General features: G+C 48.8%; 1 protein-coding gene and 1 long non-coding RNA gene across 2 annotated transcripts; one reads left to right on the forward strand and one right to left on the reverse strand.

Moving 5' to 3' along the window:
• Nucleotides 1-1,698: 1,698 nt before the first annotated feature.
• TOB1 (transducer of ERBB2, 1) lies at nucleotides 1,699-6,081 on the forward strand. Its single transcript, XM_085077633.1, has 2 exons — nucleotides 1,699-1,907; nucleotides 4,145-6,081. The coding sequence occupies exon 2, from the start codon at nucleotides 4,282-4,284 to the stop codon at nucleotides 5,257-5,259; it is 978 nt and encodes a 325-aa protein (XP_084933759.1). The 5' UTR covers nucleotides 1,699-1,907; nucleotides 4,145-4,281; the 3' UTR covers nucleotides 5,260-6,081.
• A 12,599-nt stretch (nucleotides 6,082-18,680) lies between these two features.
• On the reverse strand, nucleotides 18,681-22,777 carry LOC146429518 (uncharacterized). The gene is made up of 3 exons (XR_014855589.1): nucleotides 22,644-22,777; nucleotides 20,586-22,565; nucleotides 18,681-19,808 (listed from the first exon to the last, which is right to left on the reverse strand). It is a non-coding gene; the product is annotated as an uncharacterized LOC146429518 (long non-coding RNA).
• Between the last annotated feature and the right edge of the window lie 1,461 nt (nucleotides 22,778-24,238).

Genomic DNA, 24,238 nt, shown 5'->3' on the forward strand with positions numbered 1-24,238 from the left:
GCTGAGCACGGTGAGAGCTGACCTGTCACCGGTGGCTGATGTCACCTGTCAATGTGTGTTTGTTGTTCCAGGGAGACTCCTGAGCTCTAATGTCAAAACAAAACCAAAACAAAACAACCACCTCTATTCGTCTTTTCACCTTCTCTGTTTAGGGACTTGTTTCATTTTGTCTCTTTTTGATCAAAACAAATACCCAGGGCTCTCTTTCAGATCCCTGGAGATGCTACAGCAGTTCCCAGTAGTCTCCCAGTTGCCAGTGCTTGTAATGTGATAATCTTCGTACTTTATTTTCCATTTGGGGTGCACAGTGATGACAAGTGACCCAGTTTTCACTGAAGGCATGTGCAACCCTCTAGATTTAAAAATAGGTGACAAATACGGGGGGAATTTGTAAATATTTTGAGTCTTAATCAAGATTTAAGTTGTTTGCAATACTGCAATCCCAGTAGCATCAACATTGATACATCTGAATAAAAACTGTATGTTTTACAATGAATTAAGCCTTCCAGCAGAAATGTTAAGCTGTGGAAAATCCCAAATATTACCCTCTTTTCTCCCTTAATATTTCAGCTTTTTGCTTACTGCCTCCCATTCTCACACATATCCTCAGCTCCAAAGGGTTAAAGTCCTGGCATTTCTTCCGACTGGCATTTCCAAATCTCTCCCGGGGCCCATGCAGCGCTCATGCCAAAATGCTTTATTATTATACAAACAGAGCAAGAGGCGGAGAATTTAAAAAAAAAAAACCAAAAGAACAACCCTTCACAATTTGTCCTCCAGAACCGGGTCCTGCTGGCGGTGTGAGGGAAACCGCCCCAGCGCCAAGCCTGAACACCCCGAGGGGCGTTTGAAGAGCAAACCCGGGGATGTTTTAAGGGATTCCGGGGTGGGTCCCGTCCCAAACGCGCCCATTCTACGCCATCCCAGATGTCCCCGAAGCCCCCAGAGCTCTCCCAGACCTCCCCAGACCTCCCCCAGAGCTCCGCGGCCCCGCGGCGCTGAGGGCAGCCACCCCCCCACCGGTCACTCCTGTCCCCTCAGACCCGGCCTGACTCCGCCCCCCCGGCCGCGCCGGCCAATCAGCGGCGGCGGCTCGGGCAGGCAGCCAATGGCCGTGCGTTGCTACCTGTGGGGAGTATTTTTAGCCGCCGGGGGCGGGGGGGTGCGGGTGTGAGGGGCTGTGCCGTGTCCCCTCAGCGCGGGGCCCGCCCGGGTCACCCCACAGCCTGAGGCTGCCCGCCGTGCAGGCGGCCCCTGCCAGCCCCGCCATCGCCGCTGCCGAGGCCCCCGCGGGCCGCGGCGGTCATGGGAGATGTAGTTCAGCGCTCCCTCCCCTTCCCTCCCCTTCCCCGCGGGGCTGAGGGGCGAGAGGGCAGGGTTTGACGTCGGCAGTGACGCAACGGGGCTGCGAGGCGAGCAGCGCGCTGACGTCAGAGCGGCCCCGCGCGCCGCGCCGGGGGGGAGGGGAGGTGGCGGAGGGCCCCGAGCGGGGGGCGGAGCCTGGGTGGAGGGGGCGGGGCCAGCCGGACGCTGCTCAGTAGAGGGTGGGGATTGGTGGGCGGGGACGAGGGGGGCGTGGCCCCGGGGCGGGGAGGCGGGCGGGGCAAGGGAGGGTATAAGTAGGGGCGCGGCGGGCGGCGGGGCAGAAGCAGAGGTAGCGCAGCTGCGGCGGCCGAGCGCGCCCGTCGTGGGGGTGTGAGCAGCGCTGCCCTCCCCCCCTTCCCTCCCCCCCCTTTTTTTTTCCGACCCTTCCCCCTCCCTTTTTTTTTTTTTTTCTTCTCTTTCCTTTCCCCTCCCATCCTCGCCGAGGGAGCCGGCGCTCGGAGATGGGGGTCGGGTGCTGAGCCGCCCCCCCCACGCCCTCACACCCCCGCCGGGACTGTTTGCACTACCCCCGCACACCCCGGGTGAGTACCGGCCGTGAGGCGCGGCGGGTGCGGGCAGGGGGCTGAGGCAGCACCGCCCGGCCCAGCAGCGGCCCCTGGGCGGGGGTGCCGGGCGGTCACGACCCCGCGGTGCCGGGGGGACCGGCGGCTGCAGGAGCCCCTCAAGGACGGGGCTGGGCGAGAGGGCACGGCCGGGCTGTGCGGGGTCGCTCCCCCCGGGGCCGCGCCGACCGCGCTCGGGCGGGGAGGAGGGAGCGGTGCCGGCTGAGTAATCGGCGCTGGGCCGCTCCGGGAGCGCCGGCAGCGCCCTGCGGGACCTGCCCGGCCGGAGAGGGGCCCTGCAGCCCCGCCGCCCTGCAGCCATCCCCCTTCCTCTTCCTCCTTCGCTTTCTTACGGGCTCACAAAACGCTCTTCCTCCTCCTCCCGCTGCCGCCGGAGCTCCAGGGCTGTGAGCAGAAATCTAATGAGACCCGACTGCCTGGTTATGTAACTCCCACTGCTTAAGGCTCCTGCCAGGGCGCTGCTGCCGGGCCACGGATGGGCTCGGATCCCCCAGAAATGCTGTCCTCTTCCCAGAAATACATAAAAAGAACAAGTTCGAAATGATCAAGCCGATCTGTTTGATCAGCTGCTTTTTTGTGCCGTGGATCAGTTTCGCTTAGAAAAATTTACAGCGTCAGCCCGGTGCGCCCTGAAAGGACCATTTCTTTCTTAAAGGACATGGGGGAAGGGAAACGAAACAGATGGATTAATAAATCATTTTTAAATGTCCCGTTTAACTACCCAATCAGCTTTTCTGTACTGATTGTGCCCCTTTTGTAAATATCTTCTGTTTGCCCTTGATCTTTTCCTTATCCCCACCCGGTGCTGATCCAGCAAACGTTTAAAGGTCGCCTTATCATACAGCCTTTCAAACTATTCCCATACCATGTTGGGGAGAACACGAGTGCCTTGGAAATAGGGTTCCAGACTTTAAAAGGAGATCATTTGGAGCAAGAAATAAAAAAGCAGCGTAGTCGCGTTGTTAATATCAAAATCCTTTAACTTTGATTTCTCTAATCTTTAGTGACAGCTATGCTAAATTTTTTTCCTAGTGATGCAGTGCAGAAAAGCCCACTGTTAATTGAAATTCTTTTTGGGCTTTTAACTTGAGCCAAAAAAAAAAAAAAATCCCCGTATTTTGTTTCATTGGAACTTTTTGACAAAGGTGTGTGCTGTGTGTGTACTTTCATACCGAGGGACTGCAGGATTTGTATTAGCAGTACGTGTGCTAATACCCGATTCTTGTCCCTTCTCTAACTTTAGACAGCTAATTTCTCTTTTGTCCTTTGTGAAGGAGTGGCAACCATATCTTACATTAAATATAAAATGGAGTCGTGGAGAAGGAAAAAGGCAATCGGCTTTGAGGCTGTCAAAAGCCCTGTTAGCCCTGGAACTTTTTTAAATCTGAGCTACAGACCGTGCAATACAATAATCGAGTATATAATTCCATCTTGCATCTGAAAATAGGGGATAATTTATAAAAAAAAAAAAAATTGTGAATTAATTTATCGGTCTTGGCCACCCTTCTGCCAGAACATACGTGCAGCTATTCTGTATGTGCTGACTGCATTTCAGTGTGAACTGTTGGATGTGCACAGCGGACATTTTCTCCTCAGTTTGCATCGTTTCACCCGCGCACAGTTTATGGAGAAGATTTGCTTGGACTTAAAATAAATGTTGCATCATTTGAGCTATTTGTGTGAAACCCTCTAAAACAATTGTTAACATTTTTATAATTCTGCAGCCTACAGTTGCAGTCAATATGTTTCCAAACTTTAAAGTGATAAATGACCCTTGGACTAAGACCTTTCAGGCTGAACTAATGGTCTGGTGCTAAATTTTGCAGCTGAGTACTATAAATCATCCAAATACGGGTTGGTAATTGAACCCTTGACAGCCTTGGCAGTTCTGTGATGTCTTAAAAATTATCCTTGCTGCTTTGTGAATAACTAAACACCCAGCTCATGTGATTTGGAAGTGCCCCATGCTGTATATGTAAACACAAGCCCATCCTCTGCAGTGTTGTTTGTAAGTCACGCTGAATGGAGCTGACATCCTCACCTTCCGCAGGCAGGAACAGAAATAGTTCGATGCACATTTTTTCACTTAAAAAGTAACCTATTTTGTGCAGAAAGTGAAGCTAAAAGAATAGGCCTTGGAGCTTGATCTTATGCTGTTCTTACTTGGATGTGTTTGCTTTTGTTTTTTCTTAAAGGAACAAGAGCACTCAAGGTGAAGGATAATAATCAACTCGAATCAGCACTTTGAATGAAATTTTGTTTCCCTGTGGCATCTTGAACTCTTTCTTCTTCGGGTTTTGAAACAGACTTATAACTCTGTGGCATAGCAGCTATGCAGCTTGAAATCCAAGTAGCACTCAATTTTATTATTTCATATTTGTACAATAAGCTTCCCAGACGACGTGTCAACATTTTTGGTGAAGAGCTTGAAAGACTTCTGAAGAAGAAGTATGAAGGGCACTGGTATCCAGAAAAGCCATACAAAGGATCAGGGTTTAGATGTATTCATATAGGGGAGAAAGTGGACCCAGTCATAGAACAAGCATCCAAAGAGAGTGGTTTGGACATTGATGATGTTCGTGGCAACTTGCCTCAGGATCTTAGTGTTTGGATTGACCCGTTTGAGGTTTCGTACCAAATCGGTGAAAAGGGACCAGTGAAAGTGCTTTATGTGGATGATAATGAAAATGGATGTGAGTTGGATAAGGAAATCAAGAACAGCTTTAACCCAGAGGCCCAGGTGTTCATGCCAATTAGTGACCCAGCATCTTCAGTGTCTAGTTCTCCTTCTCCTCCCTTTGGTCACTCAGCTGCTGTGAGCCCGACTTTCATGCCCCGCTCCACTCAGCCTTTAACCTTCACCACTGCCACATTTGCTGCCACCAAGTTTGGCTCGACCAAAATGAAGAATAGCGGCCGTGGCAACAAGGTCGCCCGCACCTCTCCCACCAACCTTGGCTTGAATGTCAATGACCTGTTGAAGCAGAAATCCCTCTCCTCCTCCATGCACTCTCTCTACGGGCTTGGCCTAGGCAGTCAGCAGCAGCAACAGCAACAGCAGAAGACTTCTGCCCTGTCTCCTAACGCAAAGGAGTTCATTTTCCCCAACATGCAGGGTCAAGGTAGTACCAGTAGCATCTTTCCTGGTGACAGCCCCCTTAACCTCAGTCCTCTCCAGTACAGTAATGCCTTTGATATGTTTGCAGCCTATGGAGGTCTAAATGAGAAGTCTTTTGTGGATGGCTTGAATTTTAGTTTAAACAACATGCAGTATTCTAACCAGCAATTCCAGCCAGTTATGGCTAACTAAAAATAAACCGAAAGTGAAATCCAAGTAAATACTATTGTACAAGTTAAAATGCACGTACCCAAGGGTGTATCTTTTTTTCCACCTCTTGAGATTTTTTTTAAGGCTTGTAGTATGAATACATTCAGGCTTGGTTAGATAAATACGACATGCATCATTTTTTCATTTGCCAACCAAGCACAAAATTATTTTATACTGACTGTACATTACAAAAATATACTCTCAAAAATATGGCCTCTTACAGTATTTAAGATATAGCAAGGAAGTGGCTAATTTTTCATGTGTATATATATATATGTACTCGGACATATATGTATATATATTAAAAAATTGGCACTAATAGGTGGGTTTATTGGTCTTTTTCTAATTGTATAATTTAATTTAGTACAAAGTTTGTAAAATATCAGAGTATATATATTGTTTCTACAACATGGTATTGCATTTATATCTTTTTACTACAGTGATCTGTGACAGCTGCAGCAGCTTCATGTTGTATTTTTTTTACTGAAATTGTAAGATATCCATCTTAAAGACATCAATTCTAAAAAAAGTAAAAAAGTTGTGTACAGAATATTCCTTAGTGGTGGAATTAAAATGTACGAAATATTTGCTTTTTTCAAAAGAAACACAAATTGTATTTTCTGTTAAAAGTTTAAAGATTTTTGCTATATATTATGGAAGAAAATGTAATCGTAAATATTAATTTTGTACCTACATTGTGCAATACTTGAAAAAAGGTATAAAAGTATTTTGAGTCAGTGTCTTACATGTTAAGAGGGACTGAAATAGTTTATATTAAGTTTGTATTAAAATTCTTTAAAATTACTCGGCTGTGGTGGTGTTTGTGTTCTTCGTGTCCCGCTGACAATCCGAACGCTGCGTTCCTCGTGTGGCACTGCCAGGGATGCACCAGAGTCTGACCCAGGGGAGCAAAAGGGTGGCTCTGGCTGCACCTCATGGGGGTTCCTTACCCAAAATACCCCTGACAAAGCACAGAGCCCCACTGAGGATTTACCTACAATTATTTGAGCAAATTCCTCTTGTTTTCTGTAACTGCAGCTCACTGGAGCCAAAAGGAAATTTTATATTTTTTTCTTCCTTGATAATTAAGAGTGAGCTCTGTGAACGCTGAGTTATGGGGTGATGGGATGTGTCTAGCAGGGACTCAGGTGATTCAGTGACATTCCCTTTCCATGTCATCGGGATTATTGGGACTATTCTCTCGGGAGGTCCTAGACCAGCACATCAGCGTTCTGCCTCTGTATTAGGGATTAATAGCTCAGAAACGAAACTGAATAAAAGTGCTGATTTACAGCTTACTGAACCCATTGTAAACTCGCATTTTATATGCTCTATCGAAAAGAGAAATGTAATGCAACTGCACTGAGACATCCTAAGGTTTTTATTTTAGCGGATTTTACCGATTTTAAATAGATTCTCCGAATCAAAAGGGAGTGGGAGGGGAAAGAATTCAGAGGCTGACAGAACAACTCAGCTTTTCCAGGGCTATTTTGAAGTTGCATCCCTTACTCTTTTCCATCTGCTCAGCAAATAGTGTTCCTTGCTAATGGACATTGTCAAGGGGAAGAGAAACTGCTTTAATATGTAAATCTGACAAAGGTCAGCTTATGTTCCACGGCAGCCCCAGCCCTACAGAGTCCCAGTGCTAAGTGGATAGTCCTTGGCTCTTGGCAGCGAGTTGTGAGCTACACACAGAGCTCAGGATTAGAGTGAGCTGAACTTCAGTGTTCTGACACTGGAATTCGAGACCAAAGGTCAGTCTTCTCCTGTTGGATGCACTGGATGTGACACAAGGTGCGACTTCCAGGCGCAGTCCCCTGTTTGGTGGGAGTGGAGCCGTGGTGGCAGCAGCCTGGTGCTGGGAGAGGAGCTTTTCACCCCAGTGTGAGCTCCCTGCTTTGGGCAGAGGCTGGGAAGAGCTGGCAGGGCGGAGGTGGGAGGCTGACAGTGGTATCCATTTCCAGCGCCATGACAACCAGTTCAAAAGCAATAATGGAGCGAAGGGTTTTCCTCGGCGTTCATCTGTCTCTGTTTAACTGGCTCCCTTTTATTGAGTTTGCCATCTGCTTTATCTTTCCTCTCACGGCACAGCCACAGACAGCACCGGCCCTAAAAGTGCATCTTTTGGTACCTCATTTTAAATGGATGATTTTGCTTTTATGAAAAATGCTAGATCAGTGCTGGAAAACAGAGAATGCCAGCTCTGTGTATTATTCCTATTTGAATGCCTAGACTTTTAAGATTTACTACTGTTTTGCTATTTACAGCACGATACTAATACCTAAACTGCCCAAGAAGTTGAGCAACTCTGACAGAGGAGACTCTTCCATGTGTTCTGTAATATTTCTATTCCTGTGATTTAAACTGAGATCATTTGTTTTAAAGGTCAGCGAGCTTATCCTCTTCCCAGGCTGATTTATTCCCTTCCACTGTAACCAGCTCTGTGTCTGAAGGGCCGTGCAAGGAAAAATCTTTTGGAACACAGGGTTTTTGCAGCACCTTTCAATATAAAGGTTTGACCAGCAGGGTTTGGTTCTGGTGCTTTGCAAGGAGACAAGTCAGAAAGAGGTTCAAGTTCACTCAACACAAGTATAGAGATTTTTAATGTTTTAATGATTTTTAACATTTAAGCGAGAATTATGTTTTTAATCTTACAGGAATGAGAGATGAGTGTTTTGTGTTCAGTCTGCTCCACCCAGTTGTTTATCATCTACTAAACTTTGGTGCTGAATTTCTGAGATCAAACATTTACATTGCAACATTCTGTTCTCAGCGAGCGCCAGGTCAGTGGCTGGGGTCATTTGTGCACACCCAGTATTCAGCTGTCAGGTAAGTGTACTTGCTTGGATAGAAAGCACATCAAAAGGGGGAAAAGGAAGCTTTTGCTCAGTCATGCATGTTCTTTTGTATTTTCTCATGTGAACATGCAGCTTGCTTCCTTAGAACTGCCAACGTGAGTTAAACCTTGGAAGATACAGTGAAACCTTTAATGTACAGTGAAGGAAAGGGCAGAAATACGACTGTGTGCTCTTCTTAATGCTGCTTAGTGCCTCCTGCCACCTCACCCCAGGTCCCCACCCAAGCACAAGTTCAAGGCACTTTGGTCTGTAGGGCTCACTCAGCACAAGTCAATAACTTTTGAAAATTGCAGTCTAAGATCTCTGAAACTGCTCAGAGTCTCCAGCCTGGCGGTGCAGAGGGTTCAGGGGACAGCTACAGTCTGTGCTGTGCTGGTTCTGTGGGTAGGGAACAGGGCAGGGAACAGACCTCCCTCTTGATCAGGACTCTGGTAGCAGCCACCAAAATTGAACTGGTCTGGTTATTTCTGCCAGGGGAAGCTGGATCCCGGGTGGCCCTGGAGCTGAGTCCAGAGGGCACAGGGCAGGCACAAGTCCTGCCCTTCTCAATCAGCTCAGGTAATTCTGCCTCTGCTCCTTGCAGGGAGTTGGACTAGGTGAGCTGCCATGGTCCCTCACAACCCAAACAACTCTATGATTCTATACACCACTGACAGATCATCTTTGCTTCAGATGCAAAGTTAGAAAGCTGCTAAACCTTGTTTGTACAATCTCCTGCTGCACAGCCAGGGCTGGTGATCCCGCAGTGCTGCACCCTCCACTCCCACCACATCCCAGCCTGCAAACAGCCCAGCTGCATTCTGAACTATCAAGTAACCAAACAACGAGTTGTTAAATCAGCTCTTTGGACCGACATGGGATCAAAGCAGAGTTCATGTACTGATCTGACGCCCCAGACTGTTCTATTAACGTTTCAGGAATAAATACCTCCGGGTTTGTGTTGGTAGTTTTGGAGCAGATGAAGCAAACCGGTGGTTCAGCACTCTTTTTTATATCATCAGCAAGTTGATTTAAATTGAGTGTACAAAGTTGGCTGCATTCCCCTCATGAGTTGCATAAAAAGTTTGCTAAATCGAAGTGCCAGAGCTGTAAAATCCTGCTGAAGGGACTGTTTCCAAAGATCAGCGAGAGGAACTGTTACCGTGGCAGTGCTTCTGTGACTTTTGTCCTCTTGGCTTTATTTTAGTGACAGTAGTAAGGAGTTTTGCCTTACAGAAGGGAAAAAGCATTAAGACTCAGGAACATAAACCACATTCCCTTTGGCACTACGAGTTCTCTACCTCATAGACAAAATATGATCAGTGTGTGGAACAAATGGCAGGTGTAAAATATTTTTAGAAAAACCTTGGCGTGCAGTGCAGACATCCCTCAGCTCCCATCCTTTATTCTGTCAGCTTCAGTTTGTTAAAAACAACCTGTAGGATCGATGGCTGCACTTTTGGTGGGACTTGCTGTAGTTTTCATGTGGTGATTTAGCACTTTAGACATCATTCTGTTTAGAGAGTCTGTCAGCCACAGAGCTCATTGTGCTGCATCCCCTTGTCCCCCTGGCTTCAGGATTACCAAAAGCATCAAACAAAAGAGGACTCTGGGAATGTAGAGCCTTAATTATTGTTTAGTGCCCCTGTGAGCTTCTCTGAGAAATTTTTATCAGCTGGCTAGTGCATTTAAAACCAGCCTTGGAAATCCACCTTCTTTCCTTGGCAGAAGGTATTCATTCCCTGCTACACCCATAACCCCTTCCCATGGCTTTTCTGCCTCCCACAGCACCCTGAGCAGGACTGAGCTCTGTATTGCTGCCTTTGTTCACCACCTCTTGCCTTGCTGTGCTGCTCCAGGCTTTCCTGCTGCTCCTCTCTCCACCAGACTCCACTCCTGCCTGACCTGAGCTGTGTGGGGCTGGAGCTGCTGTGCCAGGGGAGACTCCTCACACCCTCTCCCAGCACCTCCTGGGCTCAGGCTGTGCTTGGCTTCCCTTCAAAGATGCAGTGTAAAGAGCTCGGGAATGTCAGAGCACAGGGGAGGGTTGCAGGAGGTGCTCTCAGTCCCAGGGAATGGGGTGAATTTGCTGCTTGGGCAGCCTCAGTCAGAAATGCAACAGCCCAGGAGTTTTCAGTCAGGCTGATGGAACCCAGAGGTGGCAGGTTAGGGAGGAGCATGGTGTCATAGATGACACCTCAGGCACCTCACAGCCCAGATCTGACTGGGCAAGCCACTGCCCTTTTCTGTGTTTTTTTCTCCTCTGTCACCACTGAAATCCACTTGGCAAGCATCAGACTTTTACTGTCAATAAGGAACTCCATCCAGATTCTCTGTGCCACAGGAACATCCTCTGAGGCTGACCTGCCATTCCCTCCTTTTATTGCCTTTAGTCTCTGTGGCCTTGGAGCATCTCCTCCATGGTACAGTTCTGCTAACCTGGATTAGGTGACCTTTGTGTTTTGAAACAAGGAATGCCTATAAAAGTGAGGCACTGGGTTCTCATTGTCCATGGAATGTGGAGTCTGATTCATCCCGTTGGAGCTGAAGGCCTCTGGAGCAGTGAAATCTCACATACTGACTATTGTGATTCTCTAAAAGAATGTCTGTGGGTGTTTCTATAGATATGAAAGTATATATTCCTCCAGTACAAATCATGTGAAAATTTTGTAGCAGCCTACTCACTGAAATTACTGCTGGCCAAAATTAGATTTGCAGACAGATTTTACAAACTAAAACAAATTCCCCTTTGATTTTTGTTAGACCCTGGTGTTAAACATCCCATGTGCCAGCACAGACAGGGCAGCTGGGCTCTGCCACAGCCATGCTCTGAGCTGGGAATCTTCCACAGATCAACTGATCAAGAGCAATTTTGGTGGTTTTGAGCTCACATTTGAGCCTTTAACTCCATGCTGAGTCTCAGATGTTGTAGGTAGCTGCAGTGTGTGTTTGAAGCCCAGGGGTCTGTGTCTCTCGGGGTTAACCAGGAACACACAGCACCTCTGCAGCTGAGTGCAAGAGTGCAAAATTCCCAATTACTGCTGAAAATATTAACACCTGGGGCAACTACCTGCTTTGCAGGTATATGAATACTACATATTGAATCTCATGTTGTATTTATTAACTGCTTTGAGACATAGCTCATATTTTACTTGAGAAAATTGCTATTTCATTTTTGAGTCACACGAACGGATGTTCTGCTCTTGTGCCTTTAGACTGTTACAGTGCTGTCCTTAAAGATTCATTTCAGCATTGCCAAGCCAAATCACTTGAGAAATTGTGATTCAGTCTTCCAAGAATATTTTAGAAATGATGAGGTCATGATAAATAATAATCCACCTCACACCATATTAATTTATCTTCTGGGTGTAGAGTCAAATAGATCTCAGAGTTTTCCAGCTTTTCTCCGCAAGTCCACTAAGAACTTAAATTTATGTGAAAATTTAGGTCTTTAGGAAGTCGTAGTTTCCCTGGAACTGTCACTGCACAGGAAACACTACCGAAGGGATAGTGATGAGCTCAGAAGTGCTGGCAATTAACCACAGCTGCTTAATGGAATCAGATTTCTAAGTGACACAGAAGGACCGAGACCTGCCACCACCCTCCTGCCCGTGTGCTTTGCATGACAGATTTGACAGGCTGGTGGCAACAGCTGCAGGCAACCACCTCAAATTAACTTGTACAAACTGATAAGGGACAGAAACACTTGGGAAGAGATCAACCACTGCATCTCCAACCTCTCACTCCTGACCTGCAAGGAAGGTCTCCAGAGCTGCTTCAAAAGGCAATCCAAGCACTAAAATTCCTGACTCCAGGACAGAAAATCACATAGATATTGATTGCATATTACGTTATGGTTTTTGCTGCCACCAGACATCCCTAGGCAATAATTATTCCTATCTCTCTTACCCTCTCTTTGTGCCATAAATGACATTATCAGCTCTCTTCTGGCTAGCATCCTCCCTTTGATCAACAGGAACCAATCACCCTTTCTCTCAAATTGCCTAATTCATTAATATAATGAAGTTTAACACAGAACAATTATTCTCAACCTGTATTTAGCTCTAAGGTTATTGCTTCTATTTCAGATCTGAAGCAGCCTGATGTGCTGCAATCATGTGTAGTTTTTCTGAGTGTGCCTGCTGACCTAATAAACGATGTCCCCTGTCCCTGCCCTTGCCTTGCTTCTATCTCACCCTGTCCCTGCTCCAACACCTCTGCTGCACCTCTGGGCTTTGTTCCTGCTGGGCTGAGCCTGCCGAGGAAGGCACAGCCTTGAGCTGCTCTGGGAGGTGCTGCACTGGCCCAGTTTGAGGGGGAAGCAAAGCCATTGTGTGCAGGAGCTGCTCTGCCCATCCCATCCCACCCCATCCCATCCCATCCCATCCCATCCCATCCCATCCCATCCCATCCCACCCCACCCCATCCCATCCCATCCCATCCCATCCCATCCCATCCCATCCCATCCCATCCCATCCCACCTCCTCTGCCTGGCAGGGCTGGGGACAGGTAAGAGAAGCTGCTGGTGTCACTGGAGAGCTGGGAGCAAGGCTGGCTGGGTGATCATCTCAACACACAGCGCTCATTTGGGGGTGATGAGCTTCTGGAGGTCAGTGAAGTTGTCTTTCATTTCTTCTTGGTGGTGTCTCTGTGGTTTTAAGAATTCAGTGTTTGGAGTCTCTGACTTGCCCAAAGTCAGATAGCAGAAGATCTGATTAAATTCAGCATGGGTATCTCATCTCTCCATATCATATTTTTCCAGTGTCCTGCTGTACAACCTCTCTCCCACCTTGTTTAGCCCTTGAAATTCTTAGGTTTCCCCACCCCGAGTTTTCTGTTTTCCTTCAAGGTCTCCCTTAAAACTCACTTTTCTTAGTTTCCTTCCCAAACCAAGCTGTTCTCCCCTCCTGCTTGTCTGAGGTCTGTGCTTCACCATGTATAATTTGCAGTGTGTTATCTGATGGAGACTGTAATCTCTCCAGGGCAGGGCTGTGTCCTACCCCGACTCACAGTTGCCTGTTTTACTCTAGGAGGCTGAATACGAAGGACAGAAATAGAAGAGTACACAGACACTCCCAAATAAACTGTGTTTTGTGATCTGTGTTCCAGAAACAAATGCAGGAACAATTGTTATTAGTAATGTGGTTTATTCTGTACGCTGAGGCTTGGGAAGAAGTAGATCCTTTAGGCAAAGAAACCTCCTTTACAAAACATTTGTGGAATGTATTTATCTAAAAATACAAGTGCTTATGGCAGAGAACAATGTTCTTCTGCTGATCTATAGTTAATTGTCAATGGCAACACAGAACTAAAACCCTTTAACCAGTCCTGCTGTAGTAGTATCTTTATTTTATCCCTTTTCTTCTCTGAAGCATCCCTTCCAAGGCTGATTTCCTTGGCCTCTCCTGCTGCTGTTGGAAGAGTCCCACTCACTTGGCTCTCCTGCTGTGGGAGGACCAGAAAAGGAGGATGGATGAGGAGCAGGATGACTCTGCTCACAGAGGTAAAGGTGGGGAGTGAAACCTCAACCATGCAGGACAGACTTCTGCCTTCAGCCATCACTGGAACCTCCCTCTGCACATGTGCTGGGCTTAATGCATGGCTAATAATGCAGTTTAAAATGCATTTTGGCCTGGGATCTCCAGTGAGTTTGGCTTTTTGCTGCCTGCACAAATGGACTCAGCACCCTTAAACATCTTCCTGATGGAATCAGAGAATGAGTGCTGTGTGAGAGGAGACAAGGATCATCCTTGAGCCCGATGTGGAGATGCCTCCCTCCAAAGACCAGAGTGGTTACAGAGAGATGATTTTGACTTTGCCTTTTTTCCAGAGGGTTCTGGGGCTGTCCAGCCCAACCCTGCTGCCGGGGGCATTGCTGCAGGGTGGCAAGTGGCCCATTCCCTCTCCTGACATTTGCATTTGCTGGAACAAAAGGCTCATTCTGGCTGTGGCCAGGCTCTGCTCTGCCCAGCTCCCAGTTGCTTTTTGGATAGAGCAGTGCTGGAGTGCCCAGCCTGAGCTCCCCTGTGGGGCACTGTCATCTCGGATATTTTGGTCTTTTGTCGTGTATAATAAGATATCTGCTTTATTTGCAAGCAGTTAGTCATCTGCTAGCCAGAATGGGTTTGTTTCCCTTGAGGATGTTTGGGATCACATAACTCTTACAGGCAGAGGGGAAAACGTCTGAAGATGTTGGGATTAGTCATGTAACTGCTGCAGTTATCTTCATCCAGAGCCTCTTCTTTCACTCCCTGTTAGAGCTCCTGAACTTGAGGGCGGATTTGACCTCCAGCCTTTCCCAGAACAACATTTATCCAGGCAGGCTGGAAGACAAAGAGGACCCCAAGCTGTACAACCTCTATCCAGTTATTTCTTTCTTTACTTGTTTTTCCTTGGTTTTTTTTTCATAACCACTTGATAAATCATGCCACGGAGAGCTGGGAATGAGAGCACATGATCTGCTCTGCTGCTCCTGCCTTCCAGCAGCAGTTCTGGGCTGGAGTCCCCATTCCCCATCAGCACGAGGTGTAACCCCATTTCTGCACCTTGCAGAGGAGCTCTGAGGTTTCCTTCTCACCTGAGAGCTCTGGCTGATGCTGGGCTGTGATAGCACTGCTGTTTTAAATCATCTCCTAATCACCCACAGGCTTTTATCCCCCTGTGGCATCGTTGTCCCCAGCACTGAGGTGGGATGGAGCAGAGCCAGCCGTGCCCTGCCCAGGTGAGCCCTGAACTTTAGCATTACCAAGGTTGGCCCTTTCCTCCCGTGGAATGCAGAGCCTTCCCACAGCAGGGGAAAGAGAAAGCAGGATTTGCTTCCCATCCATTCCACACCCTGTGCTTGGTGGGGATGAGTTCGAAGTGGGGACAGCTGGTTCTGGGGTGTTTTCAGGGGAGCTGATGTGGATGGGACTGAGCAGCAGGGACTGGCACTGCAGGCAGGAGCACAAATCCACTCTGGCTGTGCCCACAGGGAGGGTGTTAAAGGGTGTCCAACGCTCAGTGGCATCCCAGCAGCATGGGGACAAACTATCTGGGACAAAAATGAAGGGAAATGGGAAATTGTGATCACAGTTACTTGTAACTCTTTGAGGTCCTTCTACAAACAGACCCTAAAAAGCCACCAAACCCCAAAGGCTTTCCCCTGCTGGTCCCTCTGGTTCATCCAGCCCAGGCTGAGGGGTCTGTGTGGCATTTTGCTGCTCTAAGCACTGTTTGTCCTCACAGAGGGCAGGAGCTGGGAGGCCACTTGTGGAACAAATGCCTTTGCCGTGCACCTTGTCCCCGTGAACTGGCAGAACCTGCAGGACTGGTGCAATGAACCTGCAGCCACCTCCTGCCAGCACTCACCCGGGACTGTGCTCTCCTCCGTCCTTCCCGAAATGAAGTAACATTTGCTGGGAGCTGCCTCTCCCCGTGGCTCTTGGCCCACGAGGCTGTGCCGAGGCACGGCTGGGATGCACTAAAAATACAAGTGACAAGAGTAAACATTGACTTTTGCCAGGGTGGGAGGGAGTGTGCAGAGAGGTGCCACGGATGGCCAGCGGCTGAGGGTGGCAGAGCGCAGGGGGGCAAACGCTGCCTTAAAAACAAACAAAAAAAAATGCTTAAAAGCAATTATTTAAAATCCTAACAGCTTCACACGTTAAAATTGCAGCTTTTCCCCTCGTTTCAACAGGTCGGGGAAGAGAGTGCAAGGGGGAAAACAAGGAAATGAAGAAATAAGAAAAACCTATGGAAGGGGAAATGCCTCCACCTCCCTGCCGCGCCGGGCTCTTTCCTTCGTTTCGTTTTCTTTTTAAGCCACAAAAAATTAGGCAGGAGGTAGCCTGCGCCCCTTGCGGAAGGCCTGGCACAGGGGACAGCACAAGGTGACACGGCGAGTGCCACGTCAGCTCCTGTCACCAGCAAAGGTGGCCACTGAGAGCCACCGTGTGCCACCGCCGGGGCTGCGACAGCGCGGCTGGTGAGCCCCGTGAGCATCTCATCCTCATCCTCATCCTCATCCTCATCCTCATCCTCATCCTCATCCTCATCCTCATCCTCATCCTCATCCTCCTCTCTGCACAACCTCTCCAGGGTCTGAGCACCTCTGGGCTCCCCGGGTGAATGAGCAGCACCCACCCAAGCACCCAAAAACCAAACAAAAATGTGCTTTTCCCCACCTCATTGACTGTTTTGTTTTGTTGTTGTTGTTCTTTTTTTCTTTTTCTTTTCTTTTTCTTTTTTTTTTTTTGTCAGCTGCAGGATAAGGGAAAGCAGATTTCTATTTCTGACTCTGGCCATCCCCCTATGTGCAGCTCCAGCAGGAAGGGATAAAATTATTGTGTTTCGAGGCACTTCTGCTCCAGAGCGTAAAGTTACTCAGCATTTGCAGGTCCAGGTCTTTGGAGATATTTTTATTCTGTGCCTGTTTTGCTGTGCCTGAGAATGACGTGTTGTGGATGCTTCCAGTTAACAGTGCCTGAATGTAAACAATGCTTTACTCCTATTCACAAATCAAAAGAGATCTCTTTTTTTTTAATTAGTTATGTTTGCAAAAACGTATTCACGTTGTGATTTTCTTCATGCAGAAATGAAAGCACCCGAGCAGCAGGGCAGGGAGGGTTTGGTGAGCACAGGGTGTAGGAGCCTGGCTGCTCCGTGTTACATAAACAAAGTGGTGGTTTTGAAAGCAGACCTAGAGGAGTTTGAAATGCATTTATTTAGGCGAGGAACCCATCTGCTGCTGGCAGTAATGGATTCACAGAGCAATTGGGTGTTTGCTCAGCTCGCAGGCCGGCAGGTCCTACATATGTCCCATGGTTTGCACCAACCCACACAGAACGTGGGCAGATGTGCTCACATCTGGAACACACCAGCCACGGAGGCAGGGGCTGAATAGTGACCTTGTTAGCACCTGAGAGTGCCTGGATTTCTGGGCAAAAAGATGTATTTTTATTTGTTTATTTTAGATCTCTGAGGCTCACGGGGGCAATGCCCATTTCCCTGCAGGGTGCAGCTCTACCCCACAGCAAGCTTGGGAGCTGCTTCCCTCCCCATGGCTGGCCAAGCAGGAAAACTCCAAATTCCCTGTGAATGCAGCACAGGACAAGGATCACAACACTGGGTCAAGGATCTGCCCCTGCTCACAGCACTGCCAATGACATGGCCATGCATTTTAATTCTGGCTGTGGAAGTAGGGAAAAGAAACCTTTATCCACAAAGAAAAAACTACTTCTTTACATGGGAAATATGAAATGGATGCACAGCCCCAAGGCTGTACCTAGAAACACCTTTCTGAGCCCCTCAGGGTGCCTGTGCTCCCTGTTTCTGGTTACCTGAGGCTCCAGAAACTTTGCAGACACACTTGTGGAAGCAGCACTTTCCCCATCCTGCTGGGCAGCACTTGCAGAGCTCCAGCTCTGAGGGTCGGGCAGAGCATTTGCCCCAGAGATTTAAAGCCCTGTGCTCACCCAGCAAAACCCAGGGGCTGATTTGGCAATACTGTCCCCTGAGCAGAGTGGTGAGAAAAGTGGAGGCCAGGAACTTCAGCTGTGTGACCTTGTAATGCCCAGAGGCTCAAACCCGTGACAAAAATCTTGCTGGTCATGGCAATTACTAAAAAAAGGGGGAAAGGAAAAAAAAACCCAACCAACCAAACCTGTCCTCTGTCCAGATTGCCAGCTAAATAACCTGTGAGCTGCGACCATTCTGCAAAAGATGCTCTCAGGAGTGTTTTTTACCCTGAAAGTGGCCATAAATAATAATAAAGAAATGCATCTGTGTGTACTTTACAAACCAAAGAAAAAACTTCTTCCTCTTCAAGCCCATGGTCTGTGAATAATTCGTGAACAAGAGGAGCAGCTCCATCTATCTTACACGGGGTTTGTTACAAATCATTTGCCCGTGTGTAAATCTTCCTGCCAGGGCGGGAGCAGCAAATCCTCCTCCGGTTGTTGGCTGCTGAAAAACTTCTCCAGCTCAAAGTGAGAAATGGGATCGGTAAGTCCCAGGTGTAGAGGTGCACTTTGGGGATGAATGTGCTCCTGGAGGCTGTGGTGCAGGGCTGGGACAGCCTGGCAAGGCAGCTGGTGGAGGATTTCTGGCTGGCACACGGTGCAGAGACACCAGGGCTAGTAATTGTGCAGGAAAACTAAAGCCAGGGCTAAAAGATCATCTCCAAATCCTGCTCCTCTCCCAGGACAGCGACAGCGAGCAGGTAAACAGCCATGAGCTGAGGGAAAGGCGTCAGAGCATCCCAGCTTGGGGAAAACTCTTTTAGAGCTCTCAGGAGTCCCTAGGTGGCAACACTGCTCCTCCAGAGCCTCCCGGGAGCTTTGTCGTGGCTGGGAGAGCACAGAAAACTCCTGCTCTGGAGGTTCTGGGGCTGGGAGACACCTTAAACTTCCATCCACCAAGAAAAGTGAGTATTTGTTTAATGCTGGTGGTGGTAAAGTACAAACCTGTGATGGCTGGAAGGCTCTGCCACCTGAAGGCAAACTGAAAGAATGACAAAAAACCCCGACAATTTATTTATTTATTTATTTAAAAGAAATAACAAGAATTTAAAGCCAATTTTGTGACGCTCGGATTCCTAAATGTTTGGGTTGCCACACACTCCCAGTATTCCAGGGGAAAAGCACCATCAGAGACCCAACAGAAAAAGAGATTTTGGAGTGAGTCCTGCTGATCACACCTGTCAGATGAGTAAATCTTAGAAGCTTTTTCCCTTTTAATCCATGTTTATTCTCTGCTGACTCTGTGCCCACCTGCACACAGCCCTTCCAGCCCTCCCTGTGAGCTCAGGAGTTGTGTCTCTGTCACCAAAACCCAAACCTCCCAATAAAAGCAGCAATTCCATTACGTCAGAGATCAGGTACTTTCACCCACCTCCTGATGAGGTGACCTTTGGAGCTGGCTAGCACAGTAAAAACTGAGGACTGCAAATATTATAATCAAACACACAATTTGAATTTCATCCCGGGTTAATTACCTGAGTCGTACACATCTGTTAGTGACAACAAATTACAGCAGAAATGGAGAATTTGGTTGTGGTGCTACTGCAATATTCACTTTTTGGATGATCTGCAGGTCGAGTATTATCCACAGAAGAGATTCATGAATAATTTTAAATAACTGGACCAATATATTTAGAAACCGTGCAATTTGCAAACAGGGACAGAGAAATTCTCAAATAAATTATACATTGTGGCTTTCCCCTGCAGCTCTGGAAATGGATTTGATTGCCTTATCACATTCCCTACCAGATCTTTTTTTCCCCCCCGATAAACTTAAAATCTCTCCTCCTGTTCTCCTAACAAGACAAGGATGAAATCAGTGAAGCAGGACCCAGCTGCCCAGCCCGGCAGGGCGGCGTTATAAAACTATTAATTTTTCTAAGTGTTGCTTCCCACTTAGAAAAAATAATAATTTCATTAATGAGTAATACAAATTACACAGCCGGGTGCCTGCGAACAGTTTAATGAAGCAGGGCGAGGCGGGGGATGCTTTTCTTGCAGACGGAGAAGCAGGGGCTGCATGCTGTCCCCACGCGGTGTCCCCACGCTGTGTCCCCGCCGCTGTCGCCGCCGATGTCGCGATGCCACCTCGTGTCGGGCGCCGGCAGCGGCTGGAGCCTGCTGTCCCCATTTCCAGCCTGACGTAATGGCAGTGTGAGGGATAAGGGCTTTTTGGAAATTTGCTCTCCAAATGCTGCCAGAATAGGAAGTTGTGACCGTGAGAGGGAGGCCCTGGGTCACCGTGGTGGGTGCGGTGATGGGTGACATTGTGGGGTGACACTGGGGGTGACACTGGGGGGTGACACTGGTGGGTGCAGTGATGGGTGACACTGGATGGTGACACTGTGGGGGGACACTACAGGGTGATTCTGGGGGGTGACACTGGGGGTGACACTACAGGGTGACAATGGTGGGTGATACTGGTTGGTGACACTGATGGGTGACACTGGTGGGCAACACTGGTGGTGACAATGGTGCATGACACTGGGGGTGACACTGGTTGGTGATGCTGGGGAGGTAGCACTGGTTGGTGACACTGGGGGGCTGACACTGGTGGGTGGCACTGGGTGGTGACACTGGTGGGTGGCAGTGCTGGCTGTGGCTCTGTCACTGAGCCGTGCACTGGGCAGTGCTGGAGGGACAGCCTGGCTCCCAGGTCTGCCTTGGGAGCAGCTGGTTTGAAGTTGTCACAGGAATGCACAGCCAGAACTCTCTTTCTCCCCCCATGTATATTAACCAATATCACATCTCATCTGCTGTTTTATCATCCTGTCACTTGGTATTACTGCTCAGCTCGTGGTTCTGCAGCCCTAAATAAGCTGATCTCAACAACAGCCTTCATATCCCACCTCTCCCATCCCATCCCATCCCATCCCATCCCATCCCATCCCATCCCATCCCATCCCATCCCATCCCATCTCCACCAGGTCCTCTCACAGCTTCCCTGACTTCCTGCACACTGAACGCTGACCTTTCAGTCTCACCCTTTCTTTATGATGTTTCAAACAGTTCTAAGCTCATGAGGCTCTCCCACCTCTCCCTGCAGGACAGTTAAATGACTTTAAAAGCCTTGGGAGAGGAAGTTGGAGCTCTGAGACCTTGATCCAAGTCAACTCCCTCAGCTGGACCATCCCTATCCCTGTGATTGCTTCAAAGAGAGTGTCAAAGGGCTTCACTTCCCTCTGTTGAAGTGCACAGACTCTTCCTCCTCACATCCTATTTACCACTCAGCTGTGAGTTTTCTCCTCTCTTACAGTTTCTCCCAGACTTGGTGAGTGTTCATCCCCAACCCTTGGGAGCTCTCCTCTAAAATTAGCCCCATGTTTGCCACCTTCCATGCTCTGGTCCTGCCATGGACTGAAGCAAAGGTTATCTGCTGCAGTTAATGGTTAAGCAATGTTTTATGCAAGTACTTTTACCCTTGGGTGAAAACCATCTGAACCTGGAGATTTATTGCTGTTGTTTTCCTGTTTATTTCAAGCAGCAGAGGAAGCAGTGTCCTTCCCACGTGTTGTAGTCCCCCCTTGGCTCAGGGGTGAGGAGCAGAGTGAAGGAGGAAGAGAAGACACAAAACCCTTCATGGGTAGTTCCTTTTTATGCCAATTAATCCAATTTTGCTGATGTTTTAGGAGCAGTTTAAGGGAGGAAAATGCTCCCTCTTCCTCTTCTGGAGGAATCTTTCCCTCTTCCTCTTTTCTTCAGCCTTCTCCTTCCCTCCTGCATGTCCAGGACACATGAGAGGGGTTAGGAATTGCCATGTGGGACAATCCCAATAGCCCTTTCCATCCTGTGAGCAACAGTCTCACACCCCAGGGGACTTTAGCAGTCCAAAGTGTCCCTAATTCCAAAACATGGACATTCAGCTCCCATTGCCTTTGCCAGAGCTGCTCCCTGGCATGTACAGGTCTGTGTCCACCTGGAGGGACTCCCAACACCTTTTGGCTGGGTTGGCACCAGGGAGGGCTGGTTGGGAAAAAAAGTGGATGTAGGGATAGAGAAAAACACCAGAGTTGGACAGTTTCCTCAACAAAACCTGACCAACCTATCAGCCTCTGGAAGACTTTCCATTTGCTTTCTGAACTCTCAGACCTGAATGCCATATCATTTGCCCAGCCATAAATAGCTGTGAATTAAACAGACTGTGCTGATTTTTGGCTAATAGATATGTCCTCTAGTGCTGCAGCCTTATCTTCATATCCCACTGCTGTTTGCATTGGAGATCAGGACCTCAAGCTGATTTTTTTTTTCCCAAGATTTAAAGAGCTGGCAGAACATTCATTCAGTTGTGCAACCTCCATTCAGAGGTTCTCAGGTCCTGGGCATGGGGCTCATTTTTGCCCTTTGACAGCTGCTGTAAATCAATACAGCAGCTGGAGGTCACTTGTAGTCAATCAGTAACCAGTGCTGGTGGAGGGGAAAACACTAAATATTTGGTATTAAAACAGGCTCTAAACTGGATGTTCTTGCTCAGGCTGACATTTTCACAGCCATGCCTTTGAAAGCTAGCTCCATCCTGCCTTGGTGGAGCTACCAGCCTGGCCATGATCTTTTCCTGGTAATTATCCACAGGGAGAATTTCCCAGCACGTGCACACACATGAATTACAGCAAACCAGGGCACGAGGTGCTTCAGGTGGAGGAAGTGGGTCCTGTGGTGCAAGGTGCTCATTTGGTGCCAGCTGAATTAATCCTCCTTTTTTTGCAGGAAATCATTAAGTGTTGGCTGAAGCTGAGCATGACCTTCATCACAACCACCTCCCTCAGGAGCTGAGACCCATGGCCAGGGGGGAATTCTTGCAGGGGTCCCTAATTCCCTTTAAAACAAGCAGAAACTAAGCTCTTAAATACCTTTGCTGCCTGAATCATATTTCAGTGGCATCATCACCGCTGTTTGCTCCTCATTCTGGAGCTGGTTGCCCATTAAATCTTCTGCCTGACCTCATGTGGAGCCCCTGCAATGAGAACACACTCAATTGCCTCTTTCCTTTGAGCTCAGCAGCTCTGGGCACTGTGGGTGATGCAGGATCTACCTCTGAGTAATCACCCAGCCAGCTCTGCGTGCGTGCAGCTCCTGTGCCCCGTGCCAGCTGAGTGACAGCAGCCCAGTGCCACCAGCCCAGTGACAGCAGCCCTGTGTGCCACCAGCCTGTGTGCCACCAGCCCAGTGACAGCAGCCCATGACACCAGCTGAGTGACACCAGCCCAGTGACACCAGCCCAGTGCCACCAGCCTGTGCGACACCAGCCCATGACAACAGCTGAGTGCCACCAGCTAAGTGCCACCAGTCCAGTGTCACCAGCCCAGTGCTACCAGCCCAGTGCCACCAGCCTGTGTGACAGCAGCCCAGTGCCACCAGCCCCACGTGCAGTCTGTCACTTTGCTGCTGCTGCTGTCTGTGCTCTGTTCAGAGTGAGACACAACCAGCTGTGATCCTGTTGGGATCCAGGAGCTGCACAGGGTCAGTCCAGCTGCAGAGTTTGCAAATTCAGGTTTGCACATCTCATGCTTCCTCCAGACTGTGAGGTGGGCACCTCACACTGGTTCAGGGCTGTCAGGTGTCCATCAGATCCACCCCTGAGCCCTGGGGAGCTCCTGCAGGTCTCACACCCAGCCAGTGTGGGTCTGTTCCCATCTTCTCGGTTGGCCTCAATGACCTTAGCAGGTATTTTCTAACTTTAATGATTCTGTGTTGCTTCCTGAGCTGGTGTCTGTGGGAAATGCTGCTTCCCTGCTGTCTGCATGTGGAGGGAAGCTTTGCCATCAGCCCTGGCCATGGCCACCTGGCTTTGGAGGTGGCACCAATCCCCCAGCTCTTCCCTGGAGCCTCACACAGGCACTGGTGCTCCTCTGAGCCCACAGCCACATGGGAGAGGACTCAAGCAGGGCTTTTCCCTTTCCCTCTCTCCTCTCATACATTTTATACAAACTTTAAATACTGGCATTTCCTTCCAGCTTTCTGAGAGCCTAAGAGAGGGACCCACAGAGCAGGATGGAACCTGAGCTAGTGAGGAACACAAAAGGGATTTCCTGCTCAGGAGCTACATCCAGGTGCCCATTAGTCCTGAAAGGTGGAGCACCATCCTCCAGCACTGGCCCCATGCAGCAGCACCCTGGGCTGCTGGACTGGTCAGGCTCGAATTTTAGGCTTCTTAAGGGTTTAATAAGAGGCTGAACTAAAATACTAGCTTTGAGTGGAGAGCTGAATTCTTCAAGGTCAGAAGGTGGAGAGGCTTGGGGTTGGGGTCAGTCCCGTGCCACAGGGAGGTGTGGTTCTCCCATAGCTGCCAGGAACGTTTTTTTCCCCTGGTGAGCAGGTGAGGGATGCCTGTGGCACTGCTCCTCCTGCCTCGGGGTACCAGTGCTGGTTCTGTGCAGTGGGGCACAGCCAAGGCCACCCCGAGGGGCTCACAAGACCTGGGCATGTCTGTAGGTTTGGGCAGGAGCCACACGGGTGTGGCTGTGCTGTGTCAGGGAGCTGGGCTGGTCTGTTCAGTGTCCATCTCACCCCAGCACGCTGGAAAACTGACCCAGAATGTCCCCTGGGATTCCCTGAGCAGGCAAACTCTCCAACAGCAGCCCTGCATGCCCTCAGGGGCTGCAGACACCCTACACCTTGCCCAGCCCT

Source organism: Lichenostomus cassidix, chromosome 18, assembly GCF_008360975.1.
Source record: "Lichenostomus cassidix isolate B80296 chromosome 18, HeHo_3.0, whole genome shotgun sequence".
NCBI classification, from domain to species: domain Eukaryota; kingdom Metazoa; phylum Chordata; class Aves; order Passeriformes; family Meliphagidae; genus Lichenostomus; species Lichenostomus cassidix.